Source organism: Dipodomys ordii, unplaced genomic scaffold (genome assembly GCF_000151885.1).
Source record: "Dipodomys ordii isolate 6190 unplaced genomic scaffold, Dord_2.0 Scaffold13, whole genome shotgun sequence".
NCBI lineage: Eukaryota > Metazoa > Chordata > Mammalia > Rodentia > Heteromyidae > Dipodomys > Dipodomys ordii.
In genome coordinates this window covers 23530950-23551793 of record NW_012267229.1, presented here as the reverse complement: position 1 = coordinate 23551793, position 20844 = coordinate 23530950, and the positions used below count along the sequence as shown (strand labels likewise).

At 49.3% G+C, this 20844-nt stretch overlaps 1 protein-coding gene across 1 annotated transcript; it reads left to right on the top strand.

Moving 5' to 3' along the window:
* Positions 1-18: 18 nt before the first annotated feature.
* On the top strand, positions 19-19524 carry Sdc4 (syndecan 4). Its single transcript, XM_013010894.1, has 5 exons — positions 19-124; positions 13390-13528; positions 15250-15296; positions 16268-16466; positions 19214-19524. Exons 1-5 carry the CDS (start codon positions 47-49, stop codon positions 19363-19365), a joined length of 615 nt encoding a protein of 204 aa, XP_012866348.1. The 5' UTR covers positions 19-46; the 3' UTR covers positions 19366-19524.
* Positions 19525-20844: the final 1320 nt, after the last annotated feature.

The following is a 20844-nucleotide window of genomic DNA, read 5'->3' as shown; positions in this document are numbered from 1 at the left end:
GGCCACTCCGCACGCAGCCCGCGCTTCGGTCCCGCTCCGCGGCTCCATGGCGCCCGCCCGCCCGCTCCTGCCCCTGCTGCTGCTGCTGCTCTGCGTGGGCCTCCCCGCAGCCGTCGCCGAGTCGGTAGGTGTTTGGGGGTGGGGGTGACCGGGGCGAGCGCTCCCTTTGTGCCGGAGGACGTGGGATCGCGGTGGCGTGGGGTGCTCGGAGTCCCCGATTGGACTCCGAGGCCGGGCAAACTTTGTTGGGAACTCCGCTCCGGGGTGGCAGGCAGCGGGCAGCGCGCCGGCCTCGGCCCCCGCCGCGGGCTCGGAGGTGACCCAGCCGGTGTCAGCTCAGCTCCCCCGCCCTCACCCTTACGCGGGGATTCTTGGGGGGGCCGGCTGCGGGCGCGGAGCACCCCTCCCCACCCCCGCCAGCTCCCTCTGGACGCCCAGGACCCTAGATGGCTTGGAGATGAGGGGTGCAGGGGAGGTGTCCACGTTCGGAGCGGGGGTTGGAGGCTCGTGGGGGCCGTGATTCACACACCGGGTAAGGACAGCTGAGTCCTGACCTTAGACCCAGCCACGGCCCGGCCAGTGACCTCGGGAGGGGTGGAGGCCCTGCCTCTGGGAGTCCCAGGGAAGGGGGAATGAGGCAAGCAGCGACTGCTAGAAAGTTGAGGGCATCTTCCGAGGGCCGACAGGAGGAATGGCTTAGGCGGTGAGCCTCGAGCTTTCTGCAAGGAAGAAATCGTTTCTGTTGAGGAATTGGAACATGTACCCTGCGCGGAGTGGGTAAGGGTGGGAGGTGGAGAAAAGAAGGTCCCAGAGAGACCAGAGAAATCTCTCTCTTTCACTTGTCCATTGGTGCAATCCTGGGCCACCAGAAGCCCCATCCCAGCAACCAGAAAGGGAGTTAGGAGACCATCTCCTTTGGAAAGTTAGGGGTGCAGGAATTGCTGGGAGAGTTGATCTGATCCCCAGGAGCTTAGATTTCGTGTTCGATATAGCCTCGTGTGTGTGTGTGGGGGGGGGGGGAGAAGGCATTCCCTGGAGTTTAAATCATTCATGTTCATTCCTTTGAAAGCGTGGATTCCCTTTCCCTTCTGCCCTTAGGGGAAAGTTAGTTTTGCCTGCAGGCCCTTGTTGAGAATGGATGAGCCCCTGAGCAATGCCTCTGGCACAATTTAAAACCTTGGGTGAAGGTGGAAATATGTAGCCTGTTTAGTATGCCCCTCTCAGTTCTAATAGCTTTGTAAATGGCTCTACAACTTGCTTAATTCTAACAACCCCACTATTTACTGTTCTAAAGCTGGTCCCGAGGCTAGAGAGGTTAAGTAACTTGCTCAAGGTCACACAGCTAATAACTGGCTGAGTCAGATTCCAAGGAGATAGCCAAGCTTCCGTAGGGCCTACTGTTTTCTTAAGATCTAGTGGGTCCCCATTTCCAGGCAACTTTAGTCTGATGGTGAGATTTGGGCTGGGAAGCCTCAAGGATTCTGAGTGGAAGAAAACAATTCCCAGCTAACACTCCCCGGCTCTTCCTCCCTACCGCCCACCCAAGGACATCTTTGGGGAAACATTAGTGGCAAAGTGGGACCTGCTTCTCTGCTGCTGTAAATGAGATACTGAAGGGTGTTTAGGAGTTGAGCCCTTGGGGAGGGGGGGGAGGTAATTGAAGGAATGCTGTCTGAGCAGGTGGAGAAAAAGAGGAAAGGACTAGGGCAACTAAGGTTACCACGTGGACAGTCACATGCTAGGCTCAGCGCTGGGGCTGCTGAGCATACAGGTGCTTCTGGGGGAGGAGTGGGCAGCTGGGTCCAGAGGGCAGCCCGGAGGATGTGGTCTGGGGGGGGGGCTGCCAGTCCCCTGTGCTGGGTGACAGGCCCATCCAGCTGGAGGAGAAGGTAACCCTAAGCAGCTGCTTCCTCAGAGTGTCAATCTTTCACCCTGACCTCAGCTTTCCTCTTTCTGGTAATATCACCGACCTCTTGCCTCTCATTGGGGCACATAACTTCCCCTTTTGACCCCCCTCCCCCCCACCTCTCAGCTTGTGGCTGCAAAAAGTCAGACCATATCACAGTTGATCTAGAAGGGAAAGATGGCTCTGTGGACTCTTTTTTCTTTTTGCAGGTAGACAAAATTTTAGGTCTAGGGAGAAGGACTTCCCTGTGCCAAACCTGGTATATTTTATCTTCACAGAACTCTAGCACGTGGTGAGTGTATTATTTCCACCACCCAGATGGAGGTGTATGGAGAAGGATGACTGGATAACCACCTTCATAGCAGAGAGCATTCAGGCCATCAGAATGTCTGATTAGTAGTCCTCTTCTCCAGTAGTGTTCCTTGGTCCCCTCCCCAAATTTTAGGTGCACCCTCACACCCTTGGGTGCCACAGGCTTTGAGAAGGGAACCCAAAGCTCAGCACCCAGCTGCCCTCTCCTTTGTTTGGCGGGGGTTTGCCATCCTAAACCAGTTCTTCCTGTCCATCTGGGAGCATTCCCCATCTGCCTTCCTGCCACTCCCTCCCTAGCCAATTAAAGGCATCCTTGTTTTGGGAGTTAGGGTTGAAGGGTGGGCAAAGGTGTTGCTGCCCAGGGGCCCAGGCCTCTGACTTGGCACGAGGCCCAGGCAGTTCTGAGGCACTCACCCCCCCCCCCATTCACAGGTGTATGTCAATTTAAAAATATATCTGGTCAGCCTGAGAAATTGCTCTTTGAAGCACACAGAAGTAGGGGTGGGGCGGAAACTTTAAGTGGCCAGTGAGAACTCTTAGGAGCCAAATTACAAAACACCCCTGGGAAAATAGGCCATGCTTTGGAGGGCAGCAAGAGGCTGGAAGGAGGTCCCTTGTCCTTGTGAAGTTGGCGTTCCCTACGTCTAAAACCAAAGCTTTTGAGCTGGATGGTTTCAAGAGCCCTATCCAGAGCTGATACTTGATTAATAATTAAGTACCAACTATTCAAGAAGGTGTGTGGAGACCATCAAGACACCTAAGGCATTCCCCCTTGGGAATTAATATACTCCACGCAAGGGGGGCGGTGCTCCACCCATCTACCCTTAACCTACTTCAAGAACTCTGCTTTTGTTATAGCACTTGGGGAATGTTTGTATGAATGAATAGCTTCATAAATGAACTTCATTCTAAAAGCTACATTGAGGTTGATTGTCTCCCAGGATTCTTTAGATGCATTTTTTTTAATCTTCATTTTTTTACAGGAAACTGATGCTCAGAGCAGTGTAGTGGCTTGCTGAGGTCAGAACCAGGTCCGACCGATAGAGCAAGTTGTCTGGTTAGATTGCCGTAAGGGAACATTCCAGATGAGGAGATAGCTTGCAGATAACCTTGAGTCTTACTTCTGCATTGCTGGCTAACTGATCAAACCATTCTATGTCTGTCTCAATATTTCCATTTTTTTCTTTTCTTTTCTTTTTGGGTGCCAGTATTAGAGCTTCAACTACGCCTGGGCAGCTTTTTCATTTAAGGCTAGCTAGCACTCCACTTTTTTTTTTTTTGGTCGGTTGTGAGGCCTGGCACTGACCCTGCACTCTTCAGCTCAAGGCTAGTGCTCTACCACTTGAGCCACAGCGCCACTTCTGGCCTTTTCTGCTTATGTGGTGCTGAGGAATCGAACCCAGGGCTTCATGCATGCAAGGCAAGCACTCTACCACTGAGCCACCTTCTCAGCCCAGCATTCCACTTTTTAAGAGACTCATGGAGTTTCCTGCCTGGGCTGGCTTTGAACTATGATCCTCAGATCTCAGTGTCCTGAACAGCTAGGATTATAGATGTGAACCAACAGCACCCGGTTTCAATATCCCCAGTTGTAAAATGTGGAGGTTGGAACCATTGCCTTCTAAGAGTCCTTCCTGCCCTGAGGGCCCAGTGTGGAGGGGAGGGGAGTGTTCTTGGCCTCTTTGATAGAATCTGAAAAAAATCCTTGCCTTAGAAGAGAAGTGGGGTGGTCATTGAGCTCCTGCCATCCAAAGCGCCTGGAAACAGGGCTTCTCCAAGGACTTGCAGTGCTGGGGTGACCTGAATGAGGAGCTGAGGGAACCAGGCTGCGCTTCCAGCGCCAGCTCCTGTTGGGAGGAATTGGCTCCTAATTCCTACTTCAGCCTCCTGGCCTGAATGAGTGGATGTGATTTCTGAATGAACCCTTAAAATCAGGAGAAGGGGACAAGCAGGGCTCTGTGAGTCACCGCGGGTTAGCGTGCCTGCCTGAGTCATGACTTTCCTTTAACTTCTTGGCTAATAGGATAGCTCTGTGGTGGGCATGTTGTAATAGACATGAAGGTTTTACCTTGTCCTTGGGGAGTCAAGTATCTTAGCATCCAGGACTTTGAGAGGCCTGGACAGGAAGTACTTGTACTAGGCTCCAAACCTTCACAGCTTTTTGCTCAGATGTGACCTGACATTGAACAAGAGTTCAGGCGATCCTCAAAGTCTATCTTTAGACTTCTACAAAGAAGTTGGCACCTCCTTTTCCCCCTTAAAGCACAACTGAATTTATAAAGCAAAGCTGGTACAGTTCATATTTGCCTCAGGGAAAATCCTACTTTTTCTTGACATTTCTGAGGCCTTCTGACTTAGAGTGTTAAAAAATTGGTTTAGTGTTGGGAAAAATCTAACTATAAGAGGTGTTAAAGCCAGCTCTTATAAGCAACATAATTTTGGACATACTATTTAACCTGTTGGGTTTTATTTTTATTTTTTGTTGGTCATGGGGCTTGAATTCAGGGCCTGGGTACTGTCTCTGAGCTTTTGCACTCCAGGCTAGTGCTCTACCATTTGAGCCAGAACACCACTTCCAGATTTTTCTGAGTAGTTTATTAGGGATAAGAGTCTCACAGACTTTGCTGCCCAGGCTGGCTTTGAACTTCAGTCCTCAGATCTCAGACTCCTGAGTAGCTAGGTGTGAGCTAGGTGTGCTTCCTGGTCTGTAAAGAAATTGGGATCCTCTATTTCTAAAACTTTTCTCTTTTGTTGGTTGTGGAGCTTGAACTTAGGGCCCTGGGCACTGTCTTTGAGCTCCCATTTTTTAGCCACAGAGCCATTACCTGTGGTTAATTGGAGATAAAAAGTTTCATGGACTTTCCTGCTTGGGCTGGCTGGCTTTGAACTAGGATCCTTGGATCTCAGCCTCCTGAGTAGCTAGGATTACAGGTGTGAGCCTGGTTCAGAAATTGGGATTCTGATCTGGGGATGTAGCTCAGTGAAAGATCACTAGCTTGTAAGAGGCCCTGGCTTCAATTTCCAGCAATGAAGAAGAAGAAGAAGAAGAAGAAGAAGAAGAAAACTTTGTCGAGAGGCTTAATAAATAATAAGGCTGTGCAAATAAAGGGACCTCAGCATTGTGCCTTGTAGAGATGAGGAATTCCCGGAGGAAGCATTCCTTGATGAAGGTTCCCCTTGCTCAATACCTTTCTTTCCACTCTCATATCTAACCTTGCAGCTGCTGGCTGTAGGGTGGGGCTGATCAAGCCCAACTTTTGTATTTGTTTATCTTAGAAAGTGGTCTGTTTGCTAATTATCAGGTGGGTTTATATTTAAACAAGAACCAGTTCCTGGCAGTTCTACCTCTCCTGCCAGGATCTGCAGGTACTCACTCCAGCAACTTGGACTCTGCAGGGGTTGAAGGGTGGATGTAAAGGGGGGTTTACAAAAGTACCAAAACCACTCAGGATTCAGGCCATCCTCCTGACTTGGAGGGCACAGAGTTTCTAATCTTGAAGAAGGCACCTGTGGCTCATGCCTGTAATCTTAGCTACTCAGGAGCCTGAGATCTGAGGATGGCGGTTTGAAACTAGCCTTGGTAAGAAAGTCTGTGAGAGTTATCTTTATAACCACCAAAAAGCAGGAAAGTGGGGCTGTGGCTAAAGTGCTAAAGGAGTAGAAAAGCTCAGCGACTGTGCCCAGGCCTTGAGTTCAGGCCCTAATACTGACATTAAAACATTTAAAAAGGCCCTCAGTGAGTGCTTACAAATGGCACCATGGGCTTTGGGTGCAGGGGTGTTGGTAGACTGTGTTCTGAGAAGGCAGTTTTCCTGCATTTTCATTGCATGGCAACCTAGAGACCGAGAGAGAGCATATATGTCAACAGTTGGATTCTGAGTTAACCTTAGAACAAGAAACCTGATGTCTTGGGCTGGTTTGCCATTAACCCACTGGTGGCCTTTGGGTCCGTTCCTCCCCTCACCCCCACCCCCTTTGTTGAGAGGCTGGAGAATGAAAAAGAAAGAAAAAGTCTGCTTTACAGCCAGAAAACCAGTCTCCGTGCTCTCTTCCAGCCCTGCCACTCACCCAGAGACAGAGTTAATAAGTCACTTTGTTAATATGAGAGCTCTAGTGTCCTCTATAAAACACCTGTGTCACTTGAGGGCCATAATCGGTGCTTGGCAAACTTGTAAAGTACTGGCTTAAGTTGAGCTTATTATTAGCAGCTATACAAGAACTCCTAACTTGGCCAGAGGCTGGCTTTTGCTGTGCTGTTTGTACATATTGAAAACCTAAGTGGATGGGGCAGTTCTCAGGGTTCCAGGACACCACCAAAGATCATTCCTCCTACTTCCTACCCACCTCCTGCACCCCCAATCTTCTCACTTCTATCCTGGACCACACCCTCCTATTCTAGCCCCTCACCCTTTACCCCTCATCTACCCCTTCCTTTGTCCCTTAAGCCCTGGGAGTTGAGTCGGCTGCCCCAGTTTTCTCTGGCAGAGGCCAGGCTGCTAGTCAGGTGACACCCGGGGTAATGGAAAGGGAGGCAGGGAGAGGCGCGCGCGCGCGCGTGTGTGTGTGTGTGTGTGTGTGTGTGTAAACTGGGTGAAGGCAGGCAATGGTGGCTGGCCTGCAGAAACTGGCTGCACCACACCACACAGCCCTCTGGGGAGCAAATGACTGGGGCTAAGGAGTGGGGGACACCTCTTGCCTTGGGGGAAGCCCAGTGGGAAGAAGATTATGGGACAGACTGACCTGGTCCAGAGCAGTGGCTTCCCTCGTGGCAGGAGAAGTTGGCAAGGGGCAGTAAGCCAGCACCCGGGTAGATCTAATCTGCTGAGACAAGGCTGCAGAGTAGGCCCTGGACTTTGCTCTCAGAACACAAGAGGCTTGTTTGCATCCTGAGAGCCTCCTGGCCAGCCACGAACCAGCAGGGAGTTTGGATCTGCTGCCTAGATTACAAGCTCCAGCTTCAATGCACCTCTGTCTCTGAGGCCCTGAGGGAGCCAGCCCCTCCCAGCTGTCTCCAGTGGTAATCGGAGCAATGCCCAGTTTGGTTACCAGGCCTTAGGACAGAGGGAGGCTTGTCTTTTGGAGACCCATCTTTTATAGGTAGGGAAACTGAGGCCAGAGAAGGAATCACCCAAGACCACCTACAGAGTTAGTGACAAGAGAGTCTAATTGGCTCCGGGGCAGGAGTTTGTTCTGAGGCACATCGGGATCACCTTTCCCCTCATTCTTAGCTGTTACCCCAGGATCCCGGAATCCTTGCTGTGGGAATGGTCTGCCCTGGGCTTGGTAAAAAGCTGGCTGCTGGTAGTGCCAGCTAAGCCTGGCTCTCTGCATGGTGATTGTGTTCAGAGTAACCCGACCTTGAAGTGGGCAGAGCGACATTTGAACCCTCACTCCACCCACCCCCACCCCCCAGACCTAGCTTAACCCTTCAGGTACTGGACTATACAGATAAGATGTGTGAGTTGTTTTTTGCTTTCTAGATATTTATTCCCTGAGGCAAGTGTGTACCAGAATAAGCAAGTGACATTTCAATTCTAGTAGAATTTCAGATGTCTTTAATCAGTGCCTTCTATTCCTTCTGGAAAAGTGCAAAATTGCCTCTATTTTTATTTGCTTTGGACAAGGTATTCACCACTGTGACCTCAGACCAGGCTCCATCCAGCCTGAGCCTCAGATTCTATACACAGCTGGAAGGGATCTAATTTGTCGTTGAAAGTCTTTGGCCTCAGAACTAGCAGAATGGGAAATGTCCCTCTGTGGCTTGCAAAACACCTCTCCCATCAGGTGACTAGCCTCTTTCCACTTCTGCAAGTTTCCAAAGGTCTCTGAACCTTGAGTACTAATCTCCCTACCCTGAAGGAAAGCAGGTGGGGGTTAATAATAGCTGCTACTCACTGAGTACCGGCTGTGTACCCAGCCACATGCTAAATCCCTTGTGTGCATTAATTCATCTCCTGGAATCCTTTCAGCACTCTGCACGGTGCTACCTACTGGCCCTGGTTACAAAGAGGAAACTGAGGACTTAAGAGTTAGAATAAAGCTGGGGGGGTGGGGAGAGGGCAGTATGGTGGCTCATACCTGTAATCCTAGTACTCCGACTGAGATCTGAGGATCGCAGTTCGAAGCCAACCCTGGCAGAAAAAACCATGACACTCTGATCTCCAATTAGCCACAAAAAGCTGCAAGTAGAACTGTAGCTCAAGTGAGTAGAGCGCTAGCCTTGAGCACAAAAACTCAGGGAGAGCACTCAGGCCTAGAGTTCAAGCCCCATGACGAGCAAAAAATGAAAGAGTTGGAAAACTCCCAGACTGATCATTGGAAAGGGGTAGACTATGGTTAGTTTGTGTTCTTGCCTGCCCTGTCCAGGCCAGTGGTGCTAGGAGAGGAAGGGACTGTGCCATGTACCCTGCTGTCAGAATCAGGTTGGAGAGTCCAGCAGCTGGAGGCCAAGGGTATTTACTTAACATCTCCCCCCCTCCAACATTTGACTTGTCCAGTTACTATTCTTCTTGGTCTTGCCTCCTGAAAGGAGAATCAGGGGTGGCCTTGACACTTCCTGGGAAAGAGGTGTGTGTGTGTGTGTGTGTGTGTGTGTGTGTGTGTGTGTGTGTGTGTGTGTAGGTGTGTGGGGGGGAGGCTCTTATTAGTGCATAGTTAACCAAGCCCTGACCCCGAACTCCTCCCTGGCCCTCCAGCCAAGTTTCTGTTTCTTTGTTGAAGCCATATCACTTTCACCTTTGTTTACTCCTGGGCAAAGGAAGGGGCACCCTTGAGCCAGGCTGTGTGCTGGGGGTGGTGGGGAGAGAGTGAGAAGCAGCAGTGAGAAACATGGTTGTGATTAGGGACATGGTCTAGGGGAAGATCTAGGTTTGAATCCCAGCTCTATTGCTTTCTAGCTTTATGACAGGATGGATAACTCAACTAGCTTTAGTTTGCTCATCTGTAAAACAGGGAGAGCACCTTGTAATGCTGTGGAGTCAGTAAACACACAGAGAGAGGACCCAGAAAGGTGTTGGGGTACATAGTAGGTATGAGTTACCCCAGGCTCCATACTTTTCCGGGTGTGACAGAAGCTGTAGAACTTGCGGGATAGGTCTGGCAGCTGTTTCCTAGGTTCACAATAAAGCTTAAGGGCTAGGTGAGGAGTCTCAACTGGAGCCACAGTCACTACCTGTGGATTTGCTGAGAATCTCAGAGGTAGTCCAGATCTGAGAGAGGAGAGAGGGTAAATCCTGGGAGCTAAGACACCTATCTAAACCTGGCTCTGTTGTCAGCAGCTTGACCTTGACAAAGCCCCTGAATTCTCATTCTTTTCGAGGGTTATAAAACAAGATGGTTGGACTCTGTGACCTCAGATATTTTCTGTTGGCAGGTGTTAGTCCCTATAAAATGCAAGTGGACCTACTCCTTCTTCATCTCCCTGAATGGCCTGGGAAGGAATCCAAGATCCCTAATCCCCCAAGGTAGTTGAAGTGTCCCTCAGCCAGCCACCAGGCTAACAGAGTCTCAGGCCTCAGTCAGTGATAGTTTCTGTTACGCATCAGTGTGAAATGAACAAAGGCACATGAAAAGGGTGTCTGAGCATGTACACACATGTGGACACACATGCCTGGACAGGATTGGGGTGAGCTGAGGAGAACAGGCCACATCCCTAGCCGGGAACAGGGCTGGGTCCCTTTTTGGTCAGGGTTGGGTCTGGATGTTGGGTGGCCTGGCTTTTCAAAGCCACCCCAAACTGACTGGCTCTTGTCTGAAAGAAGGTAGGGGAGGGAAGGCTGTTGGGACCTTCCCAACCTCTAGGTTTAAAAAAAAATGATTACCCATAATTCTATGGAGCTTAATCCTATCTTGCTGGCTTCATCCTAAATGGCTCCTGTGTCTCCTTGTTGTGGAGACTGTGGGTAGACAGGGAGCTTGAAGAGCTCCTGGAGTTTTCTCAGTGTCCTCCATCAACTGCCTCATGGGCCCTTGATTTGCCTCTGAAGACTGTTTTCAGAGTCTGGAAGGGTCTGGGCCTGGCCCTGCCACTGATCCGTGGTATGACCTCAGACTGATTGTGTATCTCCTCTTGGAATCTGTCACGGAAAGGGCTTGGGGATGATCAGGTGCCCCAAAGTGGGCTGAACTGGGAATGAATCAGTTTTGCCACTGTCTTCACTGTAAACTCTTCTCTCTCCTCCTCCTCCATAGTCTTGACTTCTCTACTATAGAAGGGAAGTAATTACTGATAGCCAATCTTTGTGCTAATCCCTGGGGTTGTTTTGAAATACTAGGACACTTTCACATACTAAATGAAGGATGGCTAGCCACAAGCTGGTGGCTCACACCTGTAATCCTAGCTACTTGGAAGGTGGAGATCTGGAGATTCTGGTTCCGAACCAGCCTGGACAGGAATATCCCTGAGTTCTTACCTTCAGCTAGCCTAATAAAAAGCTGGAAATGGGGCTGTGGTAGAGCACCAGCCTTGAGTGATAAAGCTAAGAGACTGTGCCCAGGCACTGTTCAAGCCCCAGGACTCTTCTCCCCTCCCTCCATTAAATAAAATTAAAAAATTAAATGATAGAAGGGCTAGATGTCTGAGCAACACTAGGGGTCCCAGAAGACAAGGCAGGGTGGAAAAAGACTCTAGGTCTGAAACCTGTATTGGAATCCTAGTCCCAGTCTAGCCCCAGCTCCAGCCCCAACCCCATGCTGGAAGTTTGAACTCTGACACTCCACAGCCAGTCTTGGTTTCAGGCCAGGTCAATAAGTGTCCAAGTAGACAAAGTACCCCTTCCTTCCCTCCCTCTCCCCCCACCCCCTGCTTTTTGCTCTCACTGAATCTCTCTCTCTGCTGGATTTGATGACCCCATGTACACATGTCTTCATGCATGTTCATGTGTATGTGTTTAACATCCCCGCTGACTGACCTGTACCTGGGTTTTGGTCACTTTCTGCTTGTGTAGTTTTAGAGAAGTGACTGACATTGCCTTTTTGAACTCTGGATTCTACCATTGCCAGAGGGACCATTATTAAGAGAACTGGATAGAGAATGGCATGGTGCACACCTGTAGTCTCAGTACTTGGGAGGTTGGGATCAGCCTGAGCTACACAGTGAAACATAAGAACCGGAAGAAGGAAGGAAGGGATAGATTGATAGAGATGGACTTACAACTGTTTAAGATCTCACACTGAGCAAGCCACCAAGGTCCTGCTGTTTTAGATTCTGAGCCCCAGGGGAATCTGCAGCTGGAGATGCCAGTAGAAGCTCCTGGTCCTGGCCTAGGTATATATATACTTACCCAACCTTGCAGGATCCTTCCCCCTGCCCTGCCAAGCCAAAGACACAGGCTGCGTGTATATGGAGGGGGTGGGGGGAGGGGAATTCCAGCACCAGTAGTCCACAGCTCCTGATTCCGGAGTCATGAAGTCATCCCTAACCAGAGCTTAACCCCTGCTGGAACCCACTCCCACGTGTGTGCCAAGTGCTCTGCATTTGTTTCCTGTGCCCTGGGTTAGAGGGATGCCTCCCCGCTGCCCTCTAGCCTGACCCTGCTTCCTTCTGGGTATCCAGAATCCTGCCTCTGAGGGGGTGGAAGAGAATACAGATATGGCTGCCTCTCCCCGGAAGCTGCAGGGAGGGAGGGTGTGGGAGGAGCCAGTTCTGAGTGCCTTTCCTGAACCTCTCTCTTGCCACTCGATACTCTTCCTGTCTTTGGGGCATCTTTATACAGATCCTCCTTCTCAGGGGCAGCCTCCTGTGGTTGAAGGACAGTTTGGAGCAGTTAGAAATACACTTGTCTTCTTTTTGTCCCAAGCTGTGTTGCTAAAACTCTGGGTCACTGTCCTGTTACAGGCTCAGATTCTCTTATCCATGACAGGAGGACAGGGCCTTTTTGGGGGTCTCTAGTTTTATTCTGTGGTTTCTAGAAGACCCTTACCTCCTATACTTATGGGATCTGGTCAGAGTGAAATGCTAGATCTTGCTCAGGGTTGTTCTGTGGGCAGACTGAGACCCAGGTCTAGAAGCTAAGGAGAAATGGTGGGCCTCGGAATGCCATCGAGCTACTGAAGGATCTTTGTTTTCCACTCAGTGGAGCTAGGGGCTGGGGGTGGAGTAATGTGCCCTGCCCTGCTCTGGGAAAGTTCTTTAACTCCCTGGACCTTGAATGTTTTCTGAAAGCTGCTTGGTGTGGAGTTGGGTATCAGACTCCGGAGTGACCAGCTGGGTCTCCATGGGGCAAGGGCCGAGTGACCCTTAGAGGGCAGGACTGTGCCTCTGTGTCCATCCTCCATGGTACTGGCCGTAGGACAGATGTGTAGACGTGTGGAAGACAGAAGAATCCAGGAGTCTGCTCTTGAGACACTAGGTTTGAGCAGTAGGTAGATCTGAAGCTGTCTTGAAATGTGAGTAAGTCAGTCCTGTCAGTCCCAACCCAGTCTGACTCAGCTGGGAATGGTGCCCCAGACTGGGCAAGGCCAGAGTCAGTAAGGGCACCTCCTGTCATGTGTGAATCAGCTGCCACTGCGTCATAGGACCCTGGGGGGTTGTAACCCACCCCGGGGCTATCACTGTGCCTGGGAGGTGCTGGACCGCCTTCGTTAGTTAAGTTGTGTTACCCAAAGAAATTAAGTTGTAATTCCCCCCCCCCCCACGGGTACACACACACTTCCCAGGCAGTGTGAGGGGAGGGCTTAAACTCAAAGCCTGCGCATTGTCCCTGAGCTTTTTTTTGCTCAAGTGCTAGTGCTACACTTCCAGTTTTTCTAGTAGTTAATTGGTTTTCTTGCCAAGACTGGATTTGAACCATGATCATCAAAAAATACATAGCCTCTTGAGTGGCTAGGATTACAGACAGGACCCGCTGGGGGCCAGAGCTGAGTTGTAGTCAATACCCAGTGTCCTCCACTGTAAAATAAATTAACAATACCTCCTCAGACTTACTTTAAAAACCTCCTGCCATGCAACAAGTGCTTAGCAAGTAATAGGAATAATCAATTATTATTTTTATTAACCCAGAGCAGGAAAGAGACTTGTGTAAAGTTACATAGCAGGATGGGGGCAGAGCAGGATTCAGGATCTAGGTTTCCAGACCTGGCTGGATCCCCTGCTAGTTAATACTTGAGGGTCCACTTTGCTGGCTGTTTTTAGGGGTTCAGCTGGCTGATGCTTTTCTTTTCTTGCATTCTAGATCCGAGAGACTGAAGTCATCGATCCTCAGGATCTCCTGGAAGGTGGATACTTCTCTGGAGACCTCCCTGATGATGAGGATATCGGAGGGCCGGGACAGGACAGTGATGACTTTGAGCTGTCAGGCTCTGGAGATCTGGGTATGGAGGGTGGGCAGGGCAGGCCTGGGGAGGGGAGGTGTGTGGAATGGAATGGAGGGAAATGGTGATCTTAGGAGGGAGGGGGGTGACTTGGCTGGGATTTGTGTGTGGGGATTTTCCAACAGTGCTCCTCCCCCACCTCCAAAGGGAAAACAGAAGTAGCTGGTTTAACTTTTCCCAGAGACCCTCTGGGGGGAGTTGTGTGTTGCTTTGAATTCATTCCTATCTGGGATTTTCAGGCACCAGCCTGAACCTGCCCTCATAGGCTCCTCCCTTTGGCAGAGGGGAAAGTAAGGGTGGAGGAGGAGCACCCATAGACTGTTTTTCTTCCTTTGGAAAGGAAAAGTACTAGCTCAGAAGCAGGGGTGGGGCAGGAGGGGGGATGTGTAGACAGAGAGGGGTGAAGAGTCAGGAGTAAGTCCCTAAACCTAGGTTTGTAGGAGACTGAGAACTGAAAGATTAAGGCTTAAGTCCAGCCTAGGTAGAAAAATAAAAGAACATTTCACAAGATCCTATCTCAGAAATACCAGGGCTGGAGGTGTGGCTCAAGTGGTACAATGCCAGCCTAGTAAACTGAAGGCCTTAAATTCAAATCCCCATAGCACCAAAAACAAACAGCCCAGTTTCAGATTAGGTTAAAGGGACTGAGGCTTCCTTTGGCTAAACCAACCAAAAGTGCTTTTGTAACATTTGACTTTCCTGGCTGCAAGTCAGACTGCTCACTGGTCTCTGTCCCTTCGGTCTTCAGGAATATGCTCATTACTCCAAGTTTGAGCCTTGGAGTCACACAGTGCTAGGTTCAGACCTCAGTTCTGTTACCTCTGTCTAATCCTTAGATTTCCCCATCTCATAATGACGACATCAGCGTTGTGTGACTGAATCAAGTTCACTCAGCTCTTGGCATATATCAAGCATTCAGGAAGTGTGTGTGTGTGTGTGTGTGTGTGTGTGTGTGTGTGTGTGTGTGTGTTCAAACAAATTGTATTGTCTACATTTAAGGTATACAACCTGCAGTTAAAGGATATATACATAGACAGAAAGGTTGCTCTTAAGAAGCAAATGAACCGTATCCATTGTCTCATGTAGTCACACAGATGTTTTAATATTACACTGTGTAGTGCTTAACACTGCAATTAGTCTCCTGAAACCTTAATTCCCTGGAGAATCTTGTTCTAATGCAGAGTGGGGTTTTATTGGCAGCAGGGCCCTGATCTCCAGCTCCTGGGCGCTGTCCCCTGAGCTTTTTTGCTCAAGGCTAATGCTGTATCACTTGGAGCCACAATACCATTTCCAGTTTTTGGGTGGTTAACTGAAGATAAGAGTCTCATGGACTTCTCTGCCCAGGCTGGCTTTGAATCTCCATCTTCAGATCTCTAGCCTCCTGAGTAGGGTTACAGGTGTGAGCTTTTGATGCCTGGCACCTTCTGCATTTCTAATCAGTTCTCCCAAGTATTGTTGGAGAGCTGAGAGTTTGGAGCTGCCCAAATACCTGCATAGACACCAGTGCAGCCAACATTGTTGTGAAATGGTCAGGGGAGCAGGTCTTAGGAGCCTGGTTTTTTCAGCCTAGGTGACTGGGGTTGAGGTAATGCTCAGTTGCTGGACTTGGGGCTTGTAGGGGCTGGTTGTAAGGTTGGAATCCTGCCAGCCATGGACAAAGGGATCAGTTACGTGGGCATAGTGGACCTGGTATTCATGCACCCATTATTCTAACTTTACAGATGACTCAGAGGACCATAGGACCTTCCCTGAAGTGATCCAACCCTTGGTAAGTGCTGCATGCCTTTGCCTCTCTCCCTTTGCTCTTCTCTAATACGTTTGTAAAGAGAAATGGAAAATTCAGATGCACCCTGGGCAGAATAATTGTGGGCTAGGTAGATTATCCTCCGTGAAAGGATGACCCATCCCTTTTTTGTGCCTTTAAACTGTTTACAGCACAGATATCACAATTGTGCCTGCCGGTCTGTGCTCTGTGTTGTCTACCTACAATGGTCCTGAGTATCTCCCTGCAGAACGAAATGTCCTTGTATTGTGATAGGTTGTATATTAGTTACCTGATTCTTATCGGTGAGGATGCTTAATTGGAGGTAAGATTCTCATAGGCTTTCAGACTTTGTGCCAGGACTGGCTTTGAACTGTGGTCCTCAGATCTCTGCCTCCTGAGTAACTGGGATTATCAGCAGCTCAGCTGTTGAGAACTTTTTCATATCCTGAAGTGGAAACTCTTTGAGGCATCTTTGACACACTTTGGTTAGCTCCTTGGGTACAATCCCAATACTGTCTCTAAGGGCAAGCAGTTTCTAAGATTTTACCACTTCTCCCTCTCTCTTTCCCTCTCTCCTTTCTCTCCCTCAATCCTCTCTCCTCAATCCTCTCTCCTTTCTCCTCTCCCTCTCTTGCTCTCTCCCTTTCCCTCTCCCTCCCTCCTCCCCCTTTCCCTTTCTCTCCCTCTCTCTCCTCTAGAATACTCATAGACAGGAGTGGGAAAGAACAACCCCTTCCCTGTGCCCTCCATCAGATTCATTTCCCATTAGGAACAGATACTATAGGAAAGAAGGACAGTGGTATTATTTTGAGAGGTTGATGGCTCCCAACCAGGACGGCGTCTTTCAGTCTAGATTTTACATCTGGCTGAATGTCTGTCTCTTCCTCTGTTCTAGGTCCTCCTCCCTGCCCCCGCCCCACTAAATTTCTTGAAAATATACTCCGTATTTCTCTTTCTTCCCCTGTCCTATTCAGGTGCCTCTAAATAACCACATCCCAGAGAGGGAAGGGCCTGGGAGGCGGGTTCCCACTGAAACTGGGGAACTGGAGGCGAACGAGGTCATCCCCAAGCGGATCGCACCCTTTGATGGGGATGAGGATGTGTCCAACAGAGTGTCCATGTCCAGCACCGCCCAGGGCAGCAACATCTTTGAGAGAACAGAAGTCCTGGCAGGTAAGGCCCCCTGCCCCTCCGGACGGGTCTGGACCAGGGAAGAGTGCTCTCAAGCCGAGGTGCCGCTCAACCCTGAAGTCAGTCGCCTTGGGGCAGGAAAGACTTTACTTCCCTTAAGGGGCTCTAACTGCTTGCAGCCCAGTGCCTGAGTCAGAAAATTGCATATCAAAGGTTTCTAAAGAATGGTCTACAGGTTTCTAATGAATCATGTTGTGGCCTTAAGCCCCTTAGGTATTTATTCAAATCACTTTCTCTGGCCTGTGGTTGGGCTCTGGGAGTTAATCATTGGATAGTTAATTTCCTCAAAAGAGCCTGGGAGCTCTCTAGAATTAGATTGGTTTCCCTTCTGCCTGTTCTGTCACTTAGCAGCCTTGTGACCTTAGCTCTGAAGAGTTTGAATAGGTTGGATGACAGTTTACCTATTGGGAAGATGGGTTTGAGGATACTGCTGTGAGAAATGAAAAAGGGGTAAATTAAGTAAAGGACTGTCACTGAGTCTTCATTTTCCTTTCAGGATGTGTGTGGGGCATATGTGACTCTGTGCCTTGCTTAAGGGCCTCAAGAGGTTAAAGGTTTGGTGTTAGGTGAGAAGTCTGTGACTGTAATGTTGCTGGTGTAGGTTAAGCTCTGTCCAGGTGAGGCTTAAGGAGTGGCTCTGTCAAGCCCCGCAGGAGGTTCCCTCATCTAGTGTCCAGTCCTGTCTTCTTCCCTCACTCTCCCAGCTTCCCCCAGTTTGGGGAGAGAGGTAGGTATCCCCACAGCTGATTGTCAAAGGAAGAAGGGAACTTTTCCATCATGGTACAGGCTTACTGGCTGTGGTTGAAGACCTGCCTGGATGAACTGGCCTGATGAACCGGCCTGGTGAGTGGGTTCCCCTAGGCCCAGGCTGGGTAACTGTTGTTTCCTGGGAACCAACTGGGCCAACAAACTCTGAGGAGGTAAGGTATAGGGAAAGAGCTCTGTGCCAAATGCCAGGAGTTGAGACAGGTGAAGGATCTCTCTTAGATCTTACAGCTGTAACAGAGTGCAACTTGGGATGGTCTTGGGCTAGGCCCTGCTCCCTGACCTCTTGGTACCTGTGGCAATGTTTTGTTTTTTTCGGTTGATTGTGGGGCTTGAACTCTGGGCCTGGGCACTGTCCCTCAGCTCTTCAGCTCAAGGCGAGTGCTCTACCATTTGAGCCACAGCCCCACTTCCAGTTTTCTGTGGGGCTTATTGGAGATAAGAGTCTCATGGACTTCCCTGCCCAGGCTGACTTTGAACTGTGATCCTTAGATCTCAACCCCCCTGAGTAGCTAGGATTATAGGCGTGAGCCTGTGGTGCCCGGCTCAGCTGGTATATTTTAGATGGTAGATTTTTATTTCTGTTTAACTTTTGCTTTAAGCAGTGAGAGGTTCTACTGCTTCTGTAGAAACATGTAAAATCATTCCTCTTATCTGAGGAAAAACTGAGGCCCAGGCTTTGGGTCACAGAGCAAACGAAGCCAGGCCATCTCCTTCTGCTTCCATTTAAGAATTACATGTTTTCAGCTAACGGAGGCGGGAGTCTCCCTTCCAGTAGCTTTTCAACAGCACTTGTAGCTTGTCAGCGGATTCCTCTGGCCTTCGTTGTGTCCCCAGAACAACCTGACATGGGAGTCTGATGAACTCTAAAGTCACAAAGCCAAGAAGTGGTGAATCTGGCATTAGGCCCTAGGACCCTGGTTGACTTATGAGCCTGTGCTTGGACCTTAACCCCAGTGGCTGTCCCAGCACAGATCAAGGGCCTGATTGATGGAAGAGTGGGCTGTTAGAAAGTGCTGGAAACAGGAATAAGACTGATGCCTAGAGTTCCATGTGATTTCTCTGGCAGCACCCTGGAAGCCCTTTGTTGCTGCCTTTTATAGGGTTTTAGCCAAGAAAGAACCTTATTTGGCTCCTTTGTGCCACCTCACCCCCTTCTGTGAATAGATTTGTAGTGTGTGCAGGGATGGGAAATTAATCTTCTTAGACTAAGACCGAATTAGGGTACTCAATCTGCTACAGAAAGGATTCTGTGAGCCATCCCTGCCCCCTAACAAACAGGAATGAGTCATTCAAGCCACCTGGCATGGTGGACAAGACAGATGCTGACTCAATGCTAGAAGTCCACTTCGGCTCCGCACCAGCCGGAGGTTCCTCACGCAGCTGAACTGGGAGAGCCATGTACGAAGTACTCCCTGTTGTGCAGGCAAAGTTCAGGTGCTGGGGGCTAGATAGAAACCACAAGGGTTCACAGGCGCACGAGTCTGTAAGAGCAAATCATGGGTATGATCCTAATGGCTATAGCCAGTGGTTGGGAGAGGTAGGAACAGAAACAAGCCACCGCCACTGAGGAATATGTGGGGCTATAATAATCTAACATGGTAATAGTGTGTTCTACGTGTCTGTGGAATACATACAGTGCCTGCCAGTAGTTGTATAGGCTCAGATATATATGCACACACAGGGTAAGCTACAAAGCACCCTATGCTGAGGATAGCAGTGTCTATGGGGGTTTCCATAGACGGCTATTGTCCTTGGTCCTAGCTCAGTACTAAGCTACTGCTGGGGAGTCCTTAACCCTGTGATCTCCAGGGACTTACTTATAATCCCTATTTGAGGTTGTAAGAGTCAGAGGTGTGGTGGTAACAGTGAAGGTGTCTGACTATAAGGGTGTGGGGAGTGTGTCTAGTCTAAGGTGCTGAAGAAGATCTCTCACTCTGGTCTCCTGCCCTCTTCCTCTCCAGCTCTGATAGTGGGTGGCATTGTGGGCATCCTCTTCGCTGTGTTCCTGATCCTGCTGCTGGTATACCGCATGAAGAAGAAGGATGAGGGCAGTTACGACCTGGGGAAGAAACCCATCTACAAGAAAGCCCCGACGAATGAGTTCTATGCATGAAGCTCCCGCAGATACAGCTTGGACTTTGGCGGGGGGGAGGGAATCCAGAGGATTGTGAGTAATGGGCATTAGAGTTAGGGGGTGGGCACCTTAATACTGACCCATTGGTGTCTCCAGCTCTGACTGCCTCTCCAGCATCAGAAGAGACATCATCTTCCACTGTGCTGCCTTGCTCTTCTCGATTCTTTGGGCCTTAGTTATTCTGGCAGAAAAGAAAATAATGAGGTTAAACTTGACCTTTCTGAAGGCAAGCCTGGGGTTGGGGCTGGGGTCATTCAAAAGATTTTCAGATTCGAATCTAGGACCAGTTTAGAGCTTGTACTGAACCTGTCTCAGCAGGGTCTTCTTTCACGCCTCCCTTCCTCCCTCATCCCCCCATAAAAGCTAGAGGTGACTTGTGTGTAGAAGTCTGCTGGGGCTGCCTTCCTTCCTCCTTTCCCAGCCTGTCCCTCTGCCAGGAATTGGGGAAAGACACTAGAAAGCCCTGCACCTTGGCGCCTCGAGGCCTGTCCTCCAAAGGTGTTTGTACACACACTACAGGAGTGTCTGTGGTAAACTTTGGGCCATTCTAGGCTCTTTCAAGTGACTTTTAGAAATCAGTCTTTTTTTTTTTAATGTGGGGGAGGGAGGAAAGGCAGGGGGCCAGGGGAGAAGTGTGGAAAGCTCGCTTTGAAGTGGATTTGTAGAGTTATTTGTATATCTATTTTGTCAAAATGATGGTTCATTCCTTTGTGTGCAGGAATATCTGTACCTGGGTCAGGGTGTAGAGATGGGGAAATGTTTTTATCACCTGTTTTTTCCACCGCCTATGCTATTTGTATTTAATGGTTTTGTTTTTGTTCTTGTATGTTTCTTGAAAATGAGAAGAAAGCAGGAGGTGATTTTTTTATTAATTTTTTTTTTTACTATTTATAGCTTCAGACAGGGCCCCTTCCTTCCCCCCATTTTTCTTTAAATTCCTCCCCATTTTTTTTAATAGTTCACACTCCCTGCTTATGACCTTGGCCCCTTTTCTGAAGCTGCTGCTTCTAAGTTAGTGTTTTGCTGAAACATAGTTTTCTAGCAAATCCAGATTCCAAAATATAATATAGGGGACGGTGAGGAGTTTGTGTCTGTGTGCTTTCTTGTATTATTCGCCTTTCTTGGTTCTAGAAAAAATAGATTAAATATATTTTTTCAGGATATAGCAGGATATTTCCAATTTCATGTTGGCTGGGTTGTCTGAGTGAGTGAGTTTTTATGTGACTAGTTTGTTTGTTTGTTTGTTTTCTATCCTTTCCTTGCCCTGTTCCTGGTGCCTTCTCCTGTCTGAGTTGGAGTGGTTGTGAGGGTTGAATATTCCAACACTTTTTCTGCCTTCTTCCGGGGTCCCAGCAGAAGGGATTCTTGGATTTGCTTTCTCTGAGCTCTAGGAATATGTTGTCCAATTAGGGTAACCACACACATGTGGCTGTTTCAATCAGTTTGGTTTAAATCATG